This window comes from Solea senegalensis, linkage group LG20 (genome assembly GCF_019176455.1).
Source record: "Solea senegalensis isolate Sse05_10M linkage group LG20, IFAPA_SoseM_1, whole genome shotgun sequence".
NCBI lineage: Eukaryota > Metazoa > Chordata > Actinopteri > Pleuronectiformes > Soleidae > Solea > Solea senegalensis.
In genome coordinates, this window is record NC_058039.1 from 4,201,353 (window position 1) to 4,220,668 (window position 19,316).

Genomic DNA, 19,316 nt, shown 5'->3' on the forward strand with positions numbered 1-19,316 from the left:
CCTGGTGTGTTGCACGGTTGCCATGGCTTTTCCCCTCTCTCTCTTTGTCTTTGTTTGGGGTTTTAACAGAAGTCAGACAAGTAGGTAACTGAGGTGACAACACAAACACAAACACAATGGCCAATATACAGTGTGTTGCTCTGTATTTATAGACCTGCAGCGACACTGGATGATAAAGACTGGAAACTTCACGATCATGATCACGTCACCATCATGTGGAGGATAAATCCGAAGAAAATTAGTTTTTAGAGTGAAATTGGAAGACAAAGTAAATTTTAGTTCTGACACTATTTGAAAGAAAACAACCAACGTACAGTGTATAAATATTATATCGACATATTGAACTTTTGCTATATAAATAATGAATTGTCCATACACACTTTGAGATGTAACACACAAATGTGGGAAATGTCTGTGTTTAATAAGAAGTCTTTTCTGTCCATAAAGAAGTTTGAAAATAAGTATTAAGTGGATTCTTCAAGCAGCCAAAATCAGTCTTTAATTATAGTGCTAATTATCAATATCAATGAAATTTAAAACCTTTTGATGTTGTTTTCGTCATGTGACACCTGTCGACGTAGAACTCAACTATTTAGATAGTTAACATCTAAATGCAAAGATAAGGGTGTACATGGATACATGGTACATGGAGTGACCCAAGAGGATAATAAAGTAGCTTATCCAATAAAAAAATACATATAGTTAGTATTGCAGAATAAAGTAATATTACTAAACAGTAGTTTTCCTGGTTAATTAATTTAATTGTTTTTGTCTTAAAGGCTGATGATTCTACCATTGTTTATTCACCTCAATCTATTCTGATCAAATACTGTGGATGTAACTTGCACCCCCTTGTGGACAACATACAAACTCATGGTGTGTACTGGTTATTTTCTGACACGTAGACTCTCTGTTTGTGTCCCCAGGTCTTCCAGAGCAGTACTACAGCCTGACGTGGTTCCTCAGCCCAGTGCTCGGCCTCATGTTCACTCCTCTGATCGGCTCGGCCAGCGACCGCTGCACTCTGCGATGGGGCAGGAGGAGACCGTTCATCCTGGCTCTCTGTATCGGCACGCTGTTAGGAGTGGCTCTGTTTCTCAATGGATCACTGATAGGTGAGTGTGTGTGCGCGTGTCTGTGAGAACGTACACAACGGTGTAGTGTGTGTTTCTTTGTCCTGATTATTGTCCCTTTTAATTGTCGCCACTTTTTCTGCATTACTCTTTGACAAGATGCTCTGGATGGTGCTAAATCTCACATGCACAATATCCTAGTTTAATCACAGTGATTAATAATCCACACTCTTAAAAATCCAGCCATCCATCTTCTACCGCTTTATCCTAGGGTGATAGGTGGGATCACACCCTGGACAGATCGCCAGTCCATCACTGGGACACATGGAGACAAACAACCACCTACTCTCACACCTACAGTCAATTTAGAGTGTCCAATTTACCTAATCCCCATATTGCATGTTTTTGGAATGTGGGAGGAAGCCGGAGAACCCGGAGAACCCGGAGAACCCGGAGAAAACCCACACACTCACGGGGATAACATGCAAACTCCATGCAGGAAGACCCTTGTTCTTCTTGCTGCAAAGGCAAGAGTGCTAACCACTACACTCTTAAAAAGCATTCAGGGATAAGATAAAATAGTTCCACAGCAGCAAAGACAGTAAAGTTAAAGGTAATAAATAATAAACATGCGTTTTCACATCTGTGAATGTACAACTATAAGACTACAAAAAGGTACAAAATAGAACGTTATAGACATTAAGTTACCAGCATACAGCTTGGGCTTGATATTCACAGTATAAACAGGATTGAACATGTATATTGAAATTACAGATTATTGCACGTGGGATGAGTAACATGTTACATGCAGTTTACTGAGAGCCGTGCTACTGACGGGAATTGTTTTCAGAAAGACAAATCGAGACATATTTCATTTTCAAACAGTAGCATATGTAAATACGTAATCACAAATTTAATCACAAATGTATCACATGTTTAAATTTGCAATTCGATTTGCAATTCACAGCAGTTTTAAAATCTATGTTAACAATGTAACTTGGGGATCAAATGAATGCCAAGAAATGACGCTCTGATTCCATAAATATTGTTTTTACATTCTTGCTTGAATGTGCTGGTTAACTTGTTTAATAGTTTGACAGCACCGCAGTGGAAAAACAATAACAACAATGTTGCTTTCATCCCACAGAAGTAACATCGTGACTCTCCTCCCTAAGGCACATTTATAGCACATTTCAGCAGTGAGGCAATCCATTGTGCTTTACAAGAAATGATTAAACACAGCAGGAGAAGTTAAAATGACGTTGTGACATTGCAGTTAACACAGTTTTAAAACTGTTGAAACACACTTTAAAAAGATAAAAAATGAATCCGAAATAGAACATTGCAAAGCATCGCAATCTGAGTGTCCTATCCTTGTGGGGACATTGCCCTCAGTCAAGCCCTTGGCTTATTGTGTCACTCAAATGTCATGACAAGGTCATTTTCATCTCATTTAATCAAAGTAAATTGATCAGCTGCCAACACGGATATTGATCGAGCACTAACTTTATCAGCGTAGTTCCGGATTGCGTTGTCATTAGCCGTGTGTTGCTGCTGCTCACGTGTAAACATGCACACACGCTCATTAGGGAAGGTTTGTGTAATCAGTGGATCACTACTGTTACAGATTAACTGTACAAACACACACACACACATGCGAATGCGTGCGCACACAGTCGCTGTGACATTTCAGTAAAACTCTACAGTTAAACCATCAAATACTGTGTATTGTGTACATATTAATTGATAATAAAAATGACCTTGAGTTGCAGCCCTACCTTGAGATATTGTCCTCAATTTTAGACTTTAGACTCTGCTGATTTTGAGCTTTTTCCCACATAATTAAATGACGTAAATGACTCTACGTGCTCCATTTTCAAATGTGAACCACATGGGTCAAACGTCTGCTGTGCCACAATAGCAGACCGGACCTTTTAAATGACTTTTAATAGAACAAAGTAAAGCTATAAATAACAATAAGACTGTGTGAACTGTTTTTTTTCTCTCACCAAATTGAATTTGGTTTCTATTCATTTATGTTCCACCTCATTCTTCTGCCCAGAGGTTGGTACTCAGGTCACTTTAGGGTGTGTGTGTGTGTGTGTGTGTGTGTGCATGTGCACATACACATGGAAGAGAGAGAGGGAGAGATGGGAACGGGTGAATCAATGACCTGGATATGAGAAATAAGGTGATACAATGACGTGACGTGCACATTTCCATGATTGTGTATATCTGAATGTGTGTGAACGACATGGGTTGACATGGGAAACGAGGTCTAACCTGTATATGTTTGTGAATAAGTGTGTGTGTGTGTCTGTGTGTGTGTGTGTGTGTATTGACATGGGAACACAGGAGCAGGCAGTTCACAGGGAAATGCTTCCTGTTTGCTTCTCCTTCACAGCCAATCACAATTCACTTCCTGTCTGTCTGCCTAGTTGCTAGTGAGTAGTGTGACTCCATTGTGTCCCCCCCACACACACACATAAAACACACATGTCTCCTTTATGTTAATTGATTTCAGATTCTGAAGCATGTTGTGTGTCACACTGTCGAATATTTCTACTACTACTCTCGCTCTCGCTCGCACACACACACACACACACACACACACACAGTACACGGCAAGGCAGTAAAGTGGAAAATGTGACCTCAGGAATAATGTATTGATCAAATGTACAGCTCTGAGCGCAGTGACAGCACCTTTACACTTGTGTTGTTGTATTTGCTCTTTGCATCAATTTGTTTACATAAAGGTTTAACATTTACATTTCAGTTTGTTAGAAGCAATAATAATAATAATAATATATAGCTACTGTAAAAATATCTTAAAACATAAAATGCTCTCATAATTATGATCTGATGATCACATAGTGTTTCTGATCTGAGCAGTTTACTCTATGCTGTCAATAGTATTTTCTGTTTCTGTGTTGCCTGGGACCCAGACTATTTAATCGCTCTACAGGCGATGAAATAATGTTCCGTCATTCTCCATCAGGTCTGTCTTTTGGCGATGAGCCAGGAAGTCAACCGATTGGCATTGTTCTCACCGTGCTGGGAGTCGTGGTGTTGGACTTTTGTGCAGACGCCACAGAGGGACCAATCCGAGCGTATTTGCTAGACGTGGCGGACACAGAGGAGCAAGACATGGCGCTCAACATCCACGCCGCTTCAGCGGGTATGGCTGATGTCTGACACGTACATCTTTCACTTTTTTTACCCTGTTAAATACATTCACAGTCCTGTAGCCACTGAATGTACAGAAGGTAAAAGTAAAAACCAGTGTGGAGTATGTTTGGGCTCATGTCGGCTCAACCTGTGTGTTGGACTCTATGTGCAGGTCTTGGCGGCGCAGTTGGCTACGCTCTTGGCGGTTTAGACTGGACTCACACCTTCCTCGGAGCAGCCTTCAAGTCCCAGGAGCAGATCCTGTTCTTCTTTGCTGCCATCCTCTTCTCTGCGTCTGTGGTTTTGCATCTCTTCAGCATCGAAGAGCAGCAATACTCTCCCCAAAATGACAGACTGGACCAGGTAATCCAATGTCGTCAAAATGTAAAGTAAATCACACAAAAAACTTGTCCTGGTTTCCTTAACATCACACAAAAACACCCTCCTCTCTCACCAGGAGAGTCCAGATCCCGCCAACCAGCAACTATCAGCCAACGGCAGGACTGGACTTCTCGCTCCCAAGTTGGAAATGATCGGAGAAGATGACACGATGGACAGCTACAACCTCTATGACCCCTATGAAGATGACCATTCAGAGCCAGGTGATATGGACATGGACTTTCTAGAGGTGGAGCTCGTGAGAAGTAAGTCTGAGAAAAGGAAAACTCCTTCATGTTGTACATGGAATGTGTGGTCACAGTTGTCATTTAAAGTAGTATTTAAAAATGTAGTGTTTAACCTTTGAATATAAACACATTTCCATTTCGAGTGAGTTGCCTGGCGACATTCCCACGTAGCCCATGTGTTTTATGTTAAGACAGACAACAGCAACAGGAATATTGTGCTAGTAAAGTGAGACGACTGCAAACAGGTATGACGGAATATCAGTGTAGGTCATAGATCCAGGTCATGGTTTTCTCCTGTCGTCAGCTGGAGGCGACTGAACCTGCTTGAGTTAAGTTAAAGATGTTTCACCTCTCATCCAAGAGGCTTCTTCAGTTCTGAAAAAACCTCTGAGGCTGAATTCTGTCTAGAGAGTCGTTAAGTTGATCGTTCACCCCTCTGTCATCAGCTTAACTCAAGCACGTCCTGTCGCCTACAGCTAACTACTGAAGGTATGGCCGAAAACAAAAACAAGTGCTCAAGAAGTCAGAAGTGGATTCTATTGCTCAAAATACCCGGTTGTTGAGCAGTTTCACAGGTTAAATGCTTCCTGCCCCTGCACTGCTGCTATAGACATGCTATACACACAAGGGCTCTCTTAGTCAGGTCTGATAGTATTGCTTGATCACTTCTGTTCACCACAACAGGCCAAACAGAAGCAGAATAATAAATAGAAATCACCAAAATGTTCTGATGAAGCACAAAACCTAATAAAACAGAGAATATTTGTAGTTTTACAAATGGTTCTCAAGCATCTCACAGTATGAGTATGTTGTTACAGTCGTATCTCCGCTCGTTTGCTCTCTTCTAAACTGTCTTCTCCTCGTCTGTCTTCAGGTAAAAGTGACAGCGTTCTCGCCATGGCAGACTGCACTCTCGACCACTTGGACCATGATCCGTTTTTCCTGTGCCACCTTGAGCCGTCCATCTTTGCCGACCGCCTTTCGCCCTATCACGGCTCGCCGCCGCCGACATCCTACTTATTCCACCCCAATCACACTCCCTCCAGGTATAGCAACATCAGACGCAGCAGCAGCGCGGGAAGCCAGGACCTTCTCCGCGCTCAAATCGACAACCACCAAACACACGCCGTCACTCCCAGGATTTCCCGTCTCACCTCTTTCTTACAAGAAATGGAGAATGAAGACAGACAGGAGGCTCTGCTTCACAACCAGCTCAATGAGCAGCGTGCCATGAATGGGCAGCTGTTAGCCAGTGGAACCAACGCTGATAGAGTTCACACTAACAGCCTGAGCTCTAAAGGACAGGCCCATCGGGCTGGGATGGTCAAAGGTTGGTATCTTTTGAGTATTTTTTTTGGTTTTGTTTTTTATAATAATAATAATAACAATTTTGATGAATTATTAACCCTTAGAACACAGAGCATTTAATTTGCTTTTTTCCGATTATTATGTTAAATGTGCAATATAGAGATTTTTATATCCTTTTTTTCAGCACAACCTATAGCGAAATGAAGAAAAACATTTCTTTTCATTTCATAATAACACACCTGAGTGTTGAATTTCTTAAATTTGGATATTCGTCAAAGTTTTAAAAGAAGTTATAAAAGAAATATAGTTTATTTTGTGACTTCTGTACAATTATTAAACTTTTGTTTAATAGGAGAGTTGTTAAAATGAGGGCTGTGGAGCATTCCGTGGAATTGTACTTTAGAATAGGTAGATTTTCTTGCTTTCCTCTTCTAAAACAACATATTAGAATATTATGAATTTATTCTCCTAAATGTATAACTTTAATCTCTTAAATTAAGCCTTTATTCTCACAACTTTTATCTCGTAAATTAAGTCTGTGAATTTTTTTTTCCCTCAATGTGGAACTAATACTTCGTCGTAAACACATAAGAAGACAAAAAAAACATTTTTTAAAGCCTGGAGATGTGACCTATAAACACACACACACCCCAGGATGTCCATATAAGGAGTTGTGTATTATTCCCGCAGCAATTTCCCAAGGATGTTCCTGCCCTGTCAAAAAATGATTCAATATATTTACAATAATATGTATGTAGATGTGAAGCAACGATGAAAAATATGTCAAAGTTTGTTGCTAAAGGTAAAAAAAAATGTTGTCTGAATTACTCATCTCAGTAATCTTATCTTTTATTCCAGCTGCCAGCACTGGAGCTCCGACGAGGCAGTCACGTTACCGACACACCTTCTACCGCCAGCCGTCATGCACCTTCTCCTACTACGGCCGAGTGGGGAGCCACCGCTACCGCTACCGCCGCGCCAACGCCGCGCTTCTCATCAAGCCGTCTCGCAGCATGAACGACCTGTACGAAGTGGAGGCCAGACACAGGAGGAGGAGCAGACAGAGGAACAGACACCGCAGTGGAAACACCAACTCCTCCAGCGGAGACACAGAGAGTGAAGAGGGCGAGGTGAGGGATTCACAAGCCGAATAACACACTTTGGTGCTATTAATACTACTGCTGCTACTGGTAATGTACTGGTAATCAGGCAGTCGTCCTCATAGTGGAGGTTAGACTCATTTATGGTGCGTTCCATTTATGCCAGAAGTCAGAACGGGGGCTGGCGTCACCTCCAAGGCGACCGCGTTCCAATTGAGAAGTCGCAAGAAAACATTGCCATTATTAGTTAGCCGTTGTTGTTCAGCACCTGTCAATAACACAATAGAAATCAAAATGTGTAACAAATAAGACAGAAACACAATTAACACTGAAATTATTGAGGTTAGAGGTTGCCATGACTTTCCCAAATTGGGAATTTCAATTTACGATTACAAGTAGAACGCACCATCAATTCAAGAGGCATCTTTTCACCATTTAAAGATTTTTCATAAAAAGATTTTGCCTAATGTAACAATCATTCTCCTCTCTTTCTCCGACTTTAGGTTGAGACCACTGTGCGGCTGCTGTGGCTCTCCATGCTGAAGATGCCTCCGGAGCTTCTACGACTGTGCGCCTGTCACCTGTTCACCTGGTTCTCCATCATCGCCGAGGCCGTGTTTTTCACCGACTTCATGGGACAAGTCATTTACCACGGAGATCCCACCGTACGAGCATTTAAAGCTTATACTTATCAAGCTTATATGTGTCAGTTTGTGAGAAGTGTGTTGTGTATAAAAACACAATACAGTGGAATTGTGTGGTTTGTACTTGATTACATTGCTCTCCACATTTGAATGAATTCAGAGTAGTTTGAAAATTGACTTGAATTCAGTAGACACCTTCAAATGTGTTTGTGTCTGACAGAATAAGGACATTCACTTCCTCTATACTTCAGTGGTGCAAAGTTTAAAAGAAAAAGTGCCATGTCAGTGTTCACCCCACTACAGATTCAGGAAAAAACAACAGAAGAGTCACCTTGTACTGTATACTGGATAAACTTGATTTATATCAGCAAGCTGATGATGTCTCATATCACTGCAGGTGGAGTGACATCAGTTTCTTTGGAAAATCCACAATGAGCTAATGACTTTTTTGGCAAAGTAGGATAGAAGTTGGCTCATCATATAGAGATGTCTGTTTCTCTCTCTCTCTCAGGCTCCTACAAACTCTACTTTGCTGGATAACTATCACAGAGGCGTTCAGATGGGATGCTGGGGACTGGTTATATATGCCATGACTGCTGCTACGTGCTCAGGTAACAGCTCACAGTCTCACTTGTCATGTTAAATTGCAATTATTTTCATTCTCTGGCTGTAAAGTTGTGAAAATAACAACTAGTGCTTTTTGTTTCCAGCTCTCCTTCAGAAGTACCTTGACAACTTTGACCTGAGCATCAAGATCATCTACATCCTTGGAACACTTGGATTCTCTATTGGTACAAACCACTGCACAGTACAGAAAGAAAAATATCTGTATTAATACATATGAGCAGCTAATAAGTGTTTTTTCCCCTTTACAGGAACCGCTGTCATGGCAATCTTCCCTAACGTGTATGTTGCCATGGTGATGATCAGTAGTATGGGCATCATCTCCATGAGTATCTCCTATTGCCCTTACGCTCTGCTAGGACAGTATCACGAAATGAAAGAGGTACTGGCAGAATTGGTATCACATGTTTGATCATTAGTGTGCGCAAATATGTGTGTTAAAGGTCCAGTGTGTAAGAATTATTGACACCTAATGGTGAGACTGTAGATTGTAACAAATGGAGAACTTTACCTAAGCATTGTGTTGGCCGTCACACATGAGAAAACATGTTGTTCTGCTTTGTTTGTGTTGTAAACTTCCCCTTCAAAGGCAAAATGCACTCTGGCTGGTTCCAAGGCTACACAAAACCCAACATTTTCTATTTTTAAGCGATTACACACTCACATACAGACATGCTTTTGGTTAGTTTGTTCAATTTCTGCCAATAAACCCTCCTAAAAGTTACACGCTGGACCTTTAAAGCAGTGTTTCCCAACCCTGGTCCTCAGTGAACACTGCCCTGCATGCGTTAGACGTTGCCCCGCTCCAACACACCTGATTCAATCAAGCTCTGCAGAAGCCTGATAACGAGCCATTCATTTGAATCAGGTGTGTTCTAGCGGGGGTTGGGAAACTCTGCTTTAAAGCATACTATGGTGGTGATATGTTAAAACTTTGAAATAATCTTTGTTCTTAACTCGTATTAGTTTTGAGTTAATGTTTCTCTGCGTGCTGCAGTACATCCATCACAGTCCTGGTAACTCCCGGCGAGGCTTTGGTATCGACTGTGCCATCTTATCATGTCAGGTGTGTGTTCACATTGTCTCTATAGAAGGTTTCACTAACTGTGTACTGGCTAAGAAGTCTGTCTGATTTCAGTTCACCTGGTGTGTTTGTGCAGGTGTACATCAGTCAGATCCTGGTGGCCTCAGCTCTGGGTGCAGTGGTGGAAGCTGTTGGCAGCGTCCGTGTTATTCCCCTTGTCGCCTCTGGGGGCTCCCTCCTTGGATTCTTCACTGCGTGCTTTTTGGTCATTTACCCATCTCCCAACAGCGGGTGAGAACACCACCTGGTCTTAGTCATTTGCTTTGTGGAAACTGAATGTAGACCTTTAGGCTAATTTCCAAGGTCAACAGTTATTATACAGTTATTGACCCACATGCAAATCATTCTTAAAGGCTTAAGGCTTATTTAACACTGCCTTAAGGACACTTGATTAAAAACAAGTATGTTACAAGTCACTTTTTATAATATTACTTAAGTTAAAGTCTTCAAGTATATGACGGTATCCAAAGTCATTTTACTGATATAAAATGTACTTAAGTTTTAGGAGTAAAAGTATTAAAAAAGAGAAGAGTGAGCATTGAGCCATGGTGGATCAGTGGTTAGGTGATTTGTCTTTCAATTGGAAGGTGGCAGGTTCAATTCCTGGCCCTGCTAGTCCTTGTCCTTGAGCAAGACACTTAAACCCCATGTTGCAGCGTGTGAATGAGTGAATGGGTGAAAACTATAGTGTAAAGCAGTTCATCAAGACTAGAAAAGCTCTATATAAATACAGACCATAATACCAACTTCTTCTGATTTTAGAGGCGGGACTTAGTATATACTTATACAACTTTTTCTCTGTCGCGGAATGTAGTTTTAAGATCATTTGAGGCAAGAAATGAATCATTTAGAATTTTAAAATGTGGTTTTTGCACCAGCGATGTTGTCGGAGGCGTGCAGCTCCGCCAATGTAGACGCTCGGTGCTCAAAGTGCCCAGCACAGAGCAGCGTTACCTAGGCTGTGTTTAATCTGATCGGTCCTTTCTGCCTCTGAGATCTGAGATCGGAAAACACTTGTGTTACATCACGTGACTTGAGCGACAGCATCAATGAGCCTATGAACCTGCACAGATGATAATCACCTGATGAAGAAAGTGAAGAAATAAGCCAAATGTGGAACTTTTCCATTTGTTACAGTTGTGATTCTTGTTGTGATTGGCAGGGAGGGGAACTCAGCCAAAGCGTCCGAGAAGCGAGCCCTGGCGACGACGGCGGAAAATCCAAGCAGTGGTGAAGCGGCTGTTGCCGTGGCGATAGAGAAACCCAGCTTTCTGAAACTCAACAAGAAGGGCAAAGCCACTACCACCACCACTTCCTGTCACACTGAAAACGAGTCTGCCCTGTGATTGGCTGGCTGAATTCACTTTCATCACCAGTGCTGCTGGAAAAAGACACAAGGATGACCCACAAAAAAACAAAGAGATGGAGCTCTCTTTAAGTCTGTCCTTGCTTTCTATAATTCGGACTTTGCCGCAGTAAACAACTCAATCCGACATGGGACCAGTGTCATACCAGACCCTCGTGCCCTGCAAAAAAAAGAAGAAATCATTCTGGTCCTAGCGCTGCTGTTTCAGCTGTCTCTGAAAATTCCTTCCACTTAAACCTCACATCGACGATAAGTGAGTCACTCACGGGTCATTGTTTTAAAGCAACACTATGTAACTTTTCCTCTGCTCCTCAGCATCCAGACACGTAAGACACTTAAAACAAAGACTATTAATCCCTTCATAGTTTTAGGTTTCCTCGCTTAATTTCAAAGATGAAAGCTACTTTCTAATCAGTTTACAATCTTCTCAACATCATTAAGTTACATACTTGGAGATGAAGTTACTCAGTGCAGTGAAAAGAGGCGTTCACGGGCCTGGTTTGAGAATGAGGAAAAACACCATTCTCCCTATAACAAGTCAAGACAACATTATTTGAAACCTGTTATTTTAACTTAAAACAAAGTTGCATAATGTTGCTTTAAGGTGAGGTTTACTCCGTCTCTCAGGGCCTCTAGGAGGTGCTACTGAGCAGCCGCCTGGACACAAAACTTCAGGGGATTCACACTTATACAAACTCTCACGCACCCACACACACACGCATGCACACGCGCATGCACACGCGCACACCTCTACATCTGAATCGTATGAACGCCTAAATAATGAACGCTGTTGATGAACATTACTCTTTGAAGCTGCAATCACTTAAAAAAAAAAAAGGTTCTTCCTCGCTGTGGAACGGCTTCAATCGAATCTTTGCCTCGTGATGTGGACACTTTTGGACGAGAGAGAGAGTGTGTGTGCGTCTGATCACTGACTTTGACATCTCAAGTTGGAGTCACAGCGTTCACCAAAATAAATCGAACACACTCGACTTTGCAGTAGCTTTAAGACTCTCGAGACTTTTGGAAAACGGCAAATTGTGAAACTAAGGCCCCGGAGTCTGGTTCCTGGAGGAGATTCTGCAGATCACAGGTGTTTTGTTTTTGCCTTTCGTCACAAAACAGAAGACCTAGCGTTTTTCATTTAGCTTTGAATCCAGGACAAAAAAAAGAAATGGACAGCGTTAAATAAGCTCTCTTTGTGAGTGTTAGGTTGATGTTTATCGAGTGAAAGAGCAAAGATGCAATATCTGCGGCATACAGGGCATTAAAATCCCAAATACTATTTTCATGTGTGTTGTTTTGGAGCAGTCAGAGACAATAATGACAACGATGCTTCTGTTTATTTTGAAAAATCAGACAAACCTACTTGCTGCATGTTAGAGGAGCGGAGAAAAACAAACCAAACAGCAGAGGAGAATGGAGATGTGGAGTTCTTCTCTCTCTCTTTCTCTCTTTTTTTTTAACATGAAAAGCTGTTAACACAAAGTTTGTTACTAATCGCACGTTAGCTGAGCCGTTGTTGATGAAAGCGTTGCGGCGTTTAATCAGAAAAGCATCTGAGGACTTTTAGCGTCTTGGTTTTGTTTGTCTTATGTGCGTGAGCAGCGGGGCGGAGTTCCCTGACACTGCGCTGTTCCAGTGGATCCAGTAAATATACCAGAAATGACCAGTGTCTCAAATGGACACCATCATATTTATAAATGGATCCTGGTTATTTGGAGAAAAAAAAAAAAAGAGATCGTCACTGTTTTAGGGCCTTGTTGCTTCAGCCTCGGTGGAGGACTGTGGTCCTGCTTTGGTTGAACTTTAAAAGAGAATCGAATAAAGTAGTGGTTTAACTGCCAGTTACTGCAGTGTGTGGTTTGGTGAACTGGAGTTTAAGAGGGAATAGATGTGAAGAAATGTATTTACTTAAAGACAACAGTAGTTTGACACTTAAAAATGTGCTTTATTTTGCTCTGTGGTTAGTGGAGAAACTTGTTACCACTCTGCTTGTCTGCGTGGTAAATATGACGCTATCGCCAGTCACATGAGCTCGTTCTGTCCAACAATAACAACGTCCTCCCACCAACACATGTTTGGTCTTTATGCATGTTTAAAAAAAACTAATTTAAAACGGTGTTAATCAGTAATACTTTAAGGTGCTGGTCGGCAGAGTTTTGTTGTCTTTGGGCAGATACCGGCTGTCTTAATGCTAAGATAAGCTAAGCTAAGCTAATGGGCCGCTGGTTTTAGCTGCATATTTATCGTAGACTTGATAAGAGTTGCTTTAAATGTTCAAACTCAAGAACATTTGACACTACTGTTGTCACAAAGTCAACGCAGACCCAGAACAATTACAGCTTCACTCAGTTTGACTTTTTCAGCAGAGACAACGATGAGGAAGTAAAACTACAGCGATTTAAAACACATATTAATCAAAGTCATTTTTCATTCAAGTGCAGCCTCTGTCTCCTCCTGTGACCCTCAGAAGGAGACGTGGTAAAGAAAATGGATATTAAAGTCTCGAGCCTGAGGTTATATAATCTTAATCTTCAGAATGTTTCTTAGCTGACAAAGCTGGATGTTTAAAAAGAACAAAAAATCTTGAGTGAAATGAAAGATTTGATTGTTTGTATTGTGACAAATATCGGCCTCTGTGAATCAGGTGAGCTGTGGGAGGTTTTGTGGCGGGAAGAGCAGGGTTTCTTTGTTGTTTTTCCTGCATTTTTCAGGATAAAAAGCTGTGGATTCGGGGTCAGTTTTCCTTTCAGCTCAATCAGCTGAACCATACAAATTGAAAGGAATGGACATGTAAAAGGTGAAGGGTTCATTTATTAAAAGAAAAAGCATTATGTTAGAATTTAGTGCAGGATGTTTTTGGGGGAGTTTTTGAAAACAATTTACTGACTTATGATGCTTTTTTTCCCTCATATGAGCAGGTGTTGCTGTACAGTTTAACCCTGTTTTATTGTTTTTTTGGGGGGTTGTTATGTTCAAACAAGTTAAATTCCTTCCAGAATTTCAGGTACATTCAGTTAGTTCCAGAGCAGAGTAAAGAGAAGAGAAGCTTCTTGGGTTGACTGTGATTCTGGGTCAGTTAAAAAAAAAAAAATAGGGGACGGAACAAAAGACAAGGAGGTACAGGTGCCTTGGTTTTGCACGGCTTCTGTGACCACTGGGGCAATAAAATATTCTGGATTGAAAAAAATGGACACAGAAACTTCAGTTTGACTGGACAAACGTGAAGTTTTTCTCTTTGGTTTATGGATGGTTTGCATGCAAGAACAGCGATAATGCATGTGTGGAACACCAAAGTATAATCACTCAAGCTCTTTCCTTTATTGGCCTAATCAGGTCAGGGATGTATTTTCTAATGCATGGCTGGATGTTTATGTCCTTTTTTTGTTTTGTTTTGAAACTTAAGTGTGTAAAACAAACAAACAAAAAAAAGACCAACTTGTTCTCTTGAAGCATCGTGCTTGGGTCCGGCTCAGTTCACTCTTAACAAGCATCGTGTGACTTTTCGGACTTTTTTTTTTTGCACATTTGTGGGTTGTAAAGTTCCAGGCTGCACTCATCTTGTTTTTTTTGAACGCACGTGTGGATGGAAAAGCATCGGTGAGAAACTCCCAAGCCGTGAATACTTGAAGTGCAACTTGAGTGTTTCTGTTCCAATGCAGTGGAAAACTTTTCTCTTTTCATTTTTTTTGAGGGGGTTGTTCTTAATATCCCAAGCCTTCTTACTCGTCTGTGTCTCTGGAATGTTCTGGCACCGCGGCCACTCGCTTGGCCTGCTTCGGAGGAGATTTGAGTTCTTACCTTTGATTCCATCTGGTGACTTAAACACTTAAGATATTTCTTTCATTTTTTTTCTTCTTTTTTTTAAAAAAAAGGTCAATGAATGTGAGATGATTTCAGTGGAAGTCATTTATTGTTTTCATGTATGACATGCCAGGGGGAGTCTGACATTGCACAGAACTTGCACATTTTTAAGTTGAGACAAAAGGCAACCAGTCAGTAGAGCTTTGTTGCGAAAGAAAACAAACTAAGTGTGGATATTTATTTTTGAGTTTTCTTGCCTGAAAAGGACAATTTTCACACTTAAACGTTATGCTGTGCGCTGTCACAGATGGAACAGTGTGTTTGTGTGAGCAGTCACGTCACAGCTTTTCACGTGTAAAGCAAAAAAAAAAGAAGCAAAGGTGTGTTTCAAAATGTCATCTCAGTGTTTGCGTTTCTGTTCTCTGCAAATCACCTGGTTTACACTTTCACTCCGGAATCAATGGCTGCAATACCTGAGGTTTCTTTCCACTCTGTCTGTCTGCTCTGGTGTTTTAACTCAACTAGTAAATGTCTTTATTATGATTATTATTGTTATTATTTTTAATCTTTTCTTGTAACTTGAGGCAGGGCCACACGCAGCAGATTGGCCTTTACCCTGGTTTCATTGGCAGCCATTTTGGCTCCACTGTCCCGATCACTGAATGAATGAATGTGGCCATTGTGGTGACGCAGTTTTATTATTTCCAGCCAGCAGCTGTCAGTGGCAGCAGTGTCAGTTAGTGTGTATGTGTGTGTATGTGTGTGTGTGGCTCTGCCTCTTGTAAACTGTGTTAATGATGGAGGAGTGAGATGCGTATATATTTAAAGATTGGGAAAAGCAAGTATGCAAAGTGTATATATATACATATATATATATGTGTATATATATATATGCATATATATATATATATATATGCCTTGTTATTTGGTAAAAACAATGTACATATACATACTTCTCTTTTAGTTTCTTCTTTTTTTGCTGCTATAAAAAAGATGATTATTTTTGTTAGGAGGTTTTTGTTTTCTATATAAAGACTGTACATATATACATATATATATATATAAATCTTGTGTTCTGTAAATATGCTTGAGCCTCCATATGTAGGACTCTGGATGAACACTGTATGAAACTCACCTCTAAAAAAAAAAAAAAATCTACTCAGAAGTTAACCCGACAGTGACTCGTTGCATTATTTACCCGCTCTCAACCACACGTCAAAAACATGATATAAACCTTCACGTTGTTTTATTGTGGAACTACTTTGTATATAATTACTTTACGCGTATATCCAGGAAGATTATTCAGATTAATGCTGCAAAAAAACATTATTTTCATGATTTATTTATCTGTTCATTTGGTCCACAAAATGTCAGAAAACAGTGATTATAGTTTTTCTAAACCTTAAAATGATGACACCTCAAATGTGTTGTTTTTATGTATAAACTAATTATAACTAATAGTTCTTTGTAATATAGGAACAAAGAAATCCAGAAAATATTCACAACTAAGAAACTTAAATCAAATAATTTTGTTTATGAAAAACACTCAAACTGATTAAGTGTTGCAGTCCCAGTTCAGATATTATTACTAATAACAATAAGTAACAAATTCATGTCAAAAGTTTTTATGTAACCCAAAGTTGACCTCACAGAAACAACAGAGCTCCTTTTTTAAATTCAGATATATGTATTACAGTTTGAAAAACAAGATACTTTTATTATTTATTAATGTTAATAATTTATTTATTAAATAGAAATCATTCAGGATTTTAGAGGTTTAGAAATTGTTATAAAGGTTTTTATATTAAACGAAGGTAAGTAACTAGTTTCCATACGTTCAATTTAACTGATTTAACTACATATCTGCTCCATGAAAAATGATTAATTATTAAAAATAATAACTACAGTTTGTCAGTTCCACTCAGTAAATTGTTGCACACAATAAGAAATGACTCCCGTAAGTAATGGTTGACAAAGTGTCTCCATCGAGTTTAATGAGCAGTTTTGATGATCCTTTGTTGTTGCTTTCGTTCTTATTAAGAAAGAAACAGATTTATTTTTTCTTATTTTAAAGACATCTGTATCACTGTTGAGTCTTTTGGTGTTTAAGCTTTAGAGATGATGAAACTAAGGCAAAAAAAAAACAATAAGATCTAGATAATATGCATATCATTACAGAATGAACCCGAGAGAGTGAGAAGTGAAAGAAAAAAAAAGATCGAAGATGACTTTGTTTTAAGTTTGCTGCTGAAATAACCTGCTGCTGCTGCAGTTTCGGAACCGTTTTCCTCTGGTCACAACATCTTAACTCAGCATCTTTACAGCAGACGACTGGTTTCCCATAATGCCTTGAGGCCAGACAGCAGAGAGAAGAGATGATGAGATCATTGTTTCTGTGACCGTGTGTGCTCATAATGAACTGTTATGACCTCTCATCCCTCTGAAAGGATTAAAGGGAAGTACCATCAAACTAAGTGAGATGATCACATGACTGCTGTGAGTGACACAGGGATTTGTCACACTGTAGCTTTAATTATCATAGTCATTATAATTATTATCAATTTGCACGGTGAAAAATTGCATGTATTTCAGTCGTAACAGTCACTGTAACCCCAGTTATCTAATGACGATGACGAGAACGTCAGCTTATTACTTACTGCTGTGGTGAAACACTGCCCTCTAGTGAGAAAACAACAAACTGACTCTTAGGAATGAGTGGATTTATTCAGCACTTTGTGCACATTACAAACATTGATTTAGTATTAAAGAAGCTGCACAAACACTTGTCACTGGACTACAACAGCAACAACTTACAATATTTCAAATGCATTTATGCACACATATTTTAACATTTTAAAAAAAACTCAAACAAAACTAAACTAAATAAATATACATACAAACAAACAATATCAATTATGAAGATAAACGTTTAGGTACCACTTTACAATAACAACACCCTACGAGAGGATTAATGCAAACACTCAATAAATCTTTAATGTGTGTTATAAAATAAAAGGGGCAACAAAGATTCATTTTAATTCATATACTCCTGTGAATTAATCATTTTGACCACATGTGCAAATTATTAATTCTTAAATACTTTCATTGCTGTATTATAAAGTGGTACAAACTTTTGACTATGACACATACATGGTGTTAAGGACACTTTGTGTTGTTTTTCAGTCTTTTCCCAGATGGACAGAAAACTAAAATAAGACAAATCAGACTAACAGCTAACATCCACATCATCATCATGTCCACTAAAATGTCAACAAATCAATGTGTTAAGGTTCAAATTATGGATTTGCTTTCCATGAAAGTAGGTGTTTGACGCTGACATTTGTAAAATGCTAAACAAAGGCATTGAAGGGAGCAACACGTTGTAGTTGAGAGACTCTCATGAGGGTTTATACTCATGAAGAGAGCTTTGCTTCCAGCTTATAGTGTGTTGACTCATGACTCGGCCCTTTTCTTTTCCTCTTTGTGTCATTCTCCATTACCGTGTCATTTACATCATCCTTTCGGCTTGTTTTAACCTCCTTACAGCATTTAACAGCATTACAGCAGTAAATTTCACAATGTGTGGTTTTGCAATTTACTGTAAACAGTCAAAGCTGTTCAGAGAAACATCATGTTCAGGTTGAAACTTTTTCTAAATACTATAACCTTGACCCGATACAGGTCAGTCACTCGAGACGACCATGTTATCATCTCCACCCTCTTTGCTGCTCTGTACGTTCATGATATCCTGCTCCATGTGAATCAGCTGACTGAATTCCTGACGTATTCTTTTGAATACTGCCTTAATTATTCATCTGCTGCTGGTGCCAATCCCAGCTGACATAGGGTGAAGGGTGGGTTACACTCTGGACAGATCACGTCCATCACAGGGCAAATATGAAGAGACAAACAATTATTCACTCTTACATTTTCACCAGTTTAGAGTGACCTGTTAACCTCTGCATGCTTTGGACTGTGGGAGGAGACTGGAGAGAACCCACATGCACACACAGGGAGAACATGAAAGACCTAGACCAGTGCACAAACCAGCAACCATATAGCCGTGAGGCAAAATTCTAGCCATGTGTACCACTGTGTGGCCCCTGCCTTAATTAATTATTTAGCATTCTAGTGTTTTTCAGTATTTTACGCCTCAATTAATAAGAAGATGAGAGGATGACGCTTGTTTGTGTGCGAGGCCTGTAATGTAAAGCACTTTGTCTTGTTGATTAGACAAAATCAATATATATTTAAAATGTAGCCCATTTACCATTTGAACCCGTAAACCACAGGGGCGTCTTCAACACCAACATCATAATTTCATCATGCAGCATCTTCCATTAGTATGAGTTCATTGATTTCACAGCAAAGCTGTTCAAGGTCTGAGCGATAAAGAGGTGAAAACATGGTTCTGAGTGACTGATTTTCCGGTTTTCTACTGCAACCTGTTTAAGATGGTGAGAAAATAAGTGAGTCTCTCTGGAATCTCTCCACAGGTTGAGCGGTGGCCACCTGC

General features: G+C 39.9%; 1 protein-coding gene across 1 annotated transcript in view; it reads left to right on the forward strand.

Moving 5' to 3' along the window:
* Window positions 1-15,627, forward strand: part of LOC122786303 (solute carrier family 45 member 4-like) — a 34,348-nt gene extending 18,721 nt beyond the window's left edge. Inside the window, exons 2-14 of the mRNA XM_044052502.1 lie at window positions 927-1,115; window positions 4,072-4,251; window positions 4,414-4,604; window positions 4,699-4,885; window positions 5,742-6,197; window positions 7,034-7,305; window positions 7,779-7,940; window positions 8,431-8,530; window positions 8,630-8,710; window positions 8,795-8,925; window positions 9,541-9,609; window positions 9,704-9,858; window positions 10,790-15,627. Coding sequence (XP_043908437.1) covers window positions 927-1,115; window positions 4,072-4,251; window positions 4,414-4,604; window positions 4,699-4,885; window positions 5,742-6,197; window positions 7,034-7,305; window positions 7,779-7,940; window positions 8,431-8,530; window positions 8,630-8,710; window positions 8,795-8,925; window positions 9,541-9,609; window positions 9,704-9,858; window positions 10,790-10,973 — 2,357 coding nt within the window. The 3' untranslated portion in view covers window positions 10,974-15,627. The remainder of the gene's footprint in view (window positions 1-926; window positions 1,116-4,071; window positions 4,252-4,413; window positions 4,605-4,698; window positions 4,886-5,741; window positions 6,198-7,033; window positions 7,306-7,778; window positions 7,941-8,430; window positions 8,531-8,629; window positions 8,711-8,794; window positions 8,926-9,540; window positions 9,610-9,703; window positions 9,859-10,789) is intronic.
* Window positions 15,628-19,316: the final 3,689 nt, after the last annotated feature.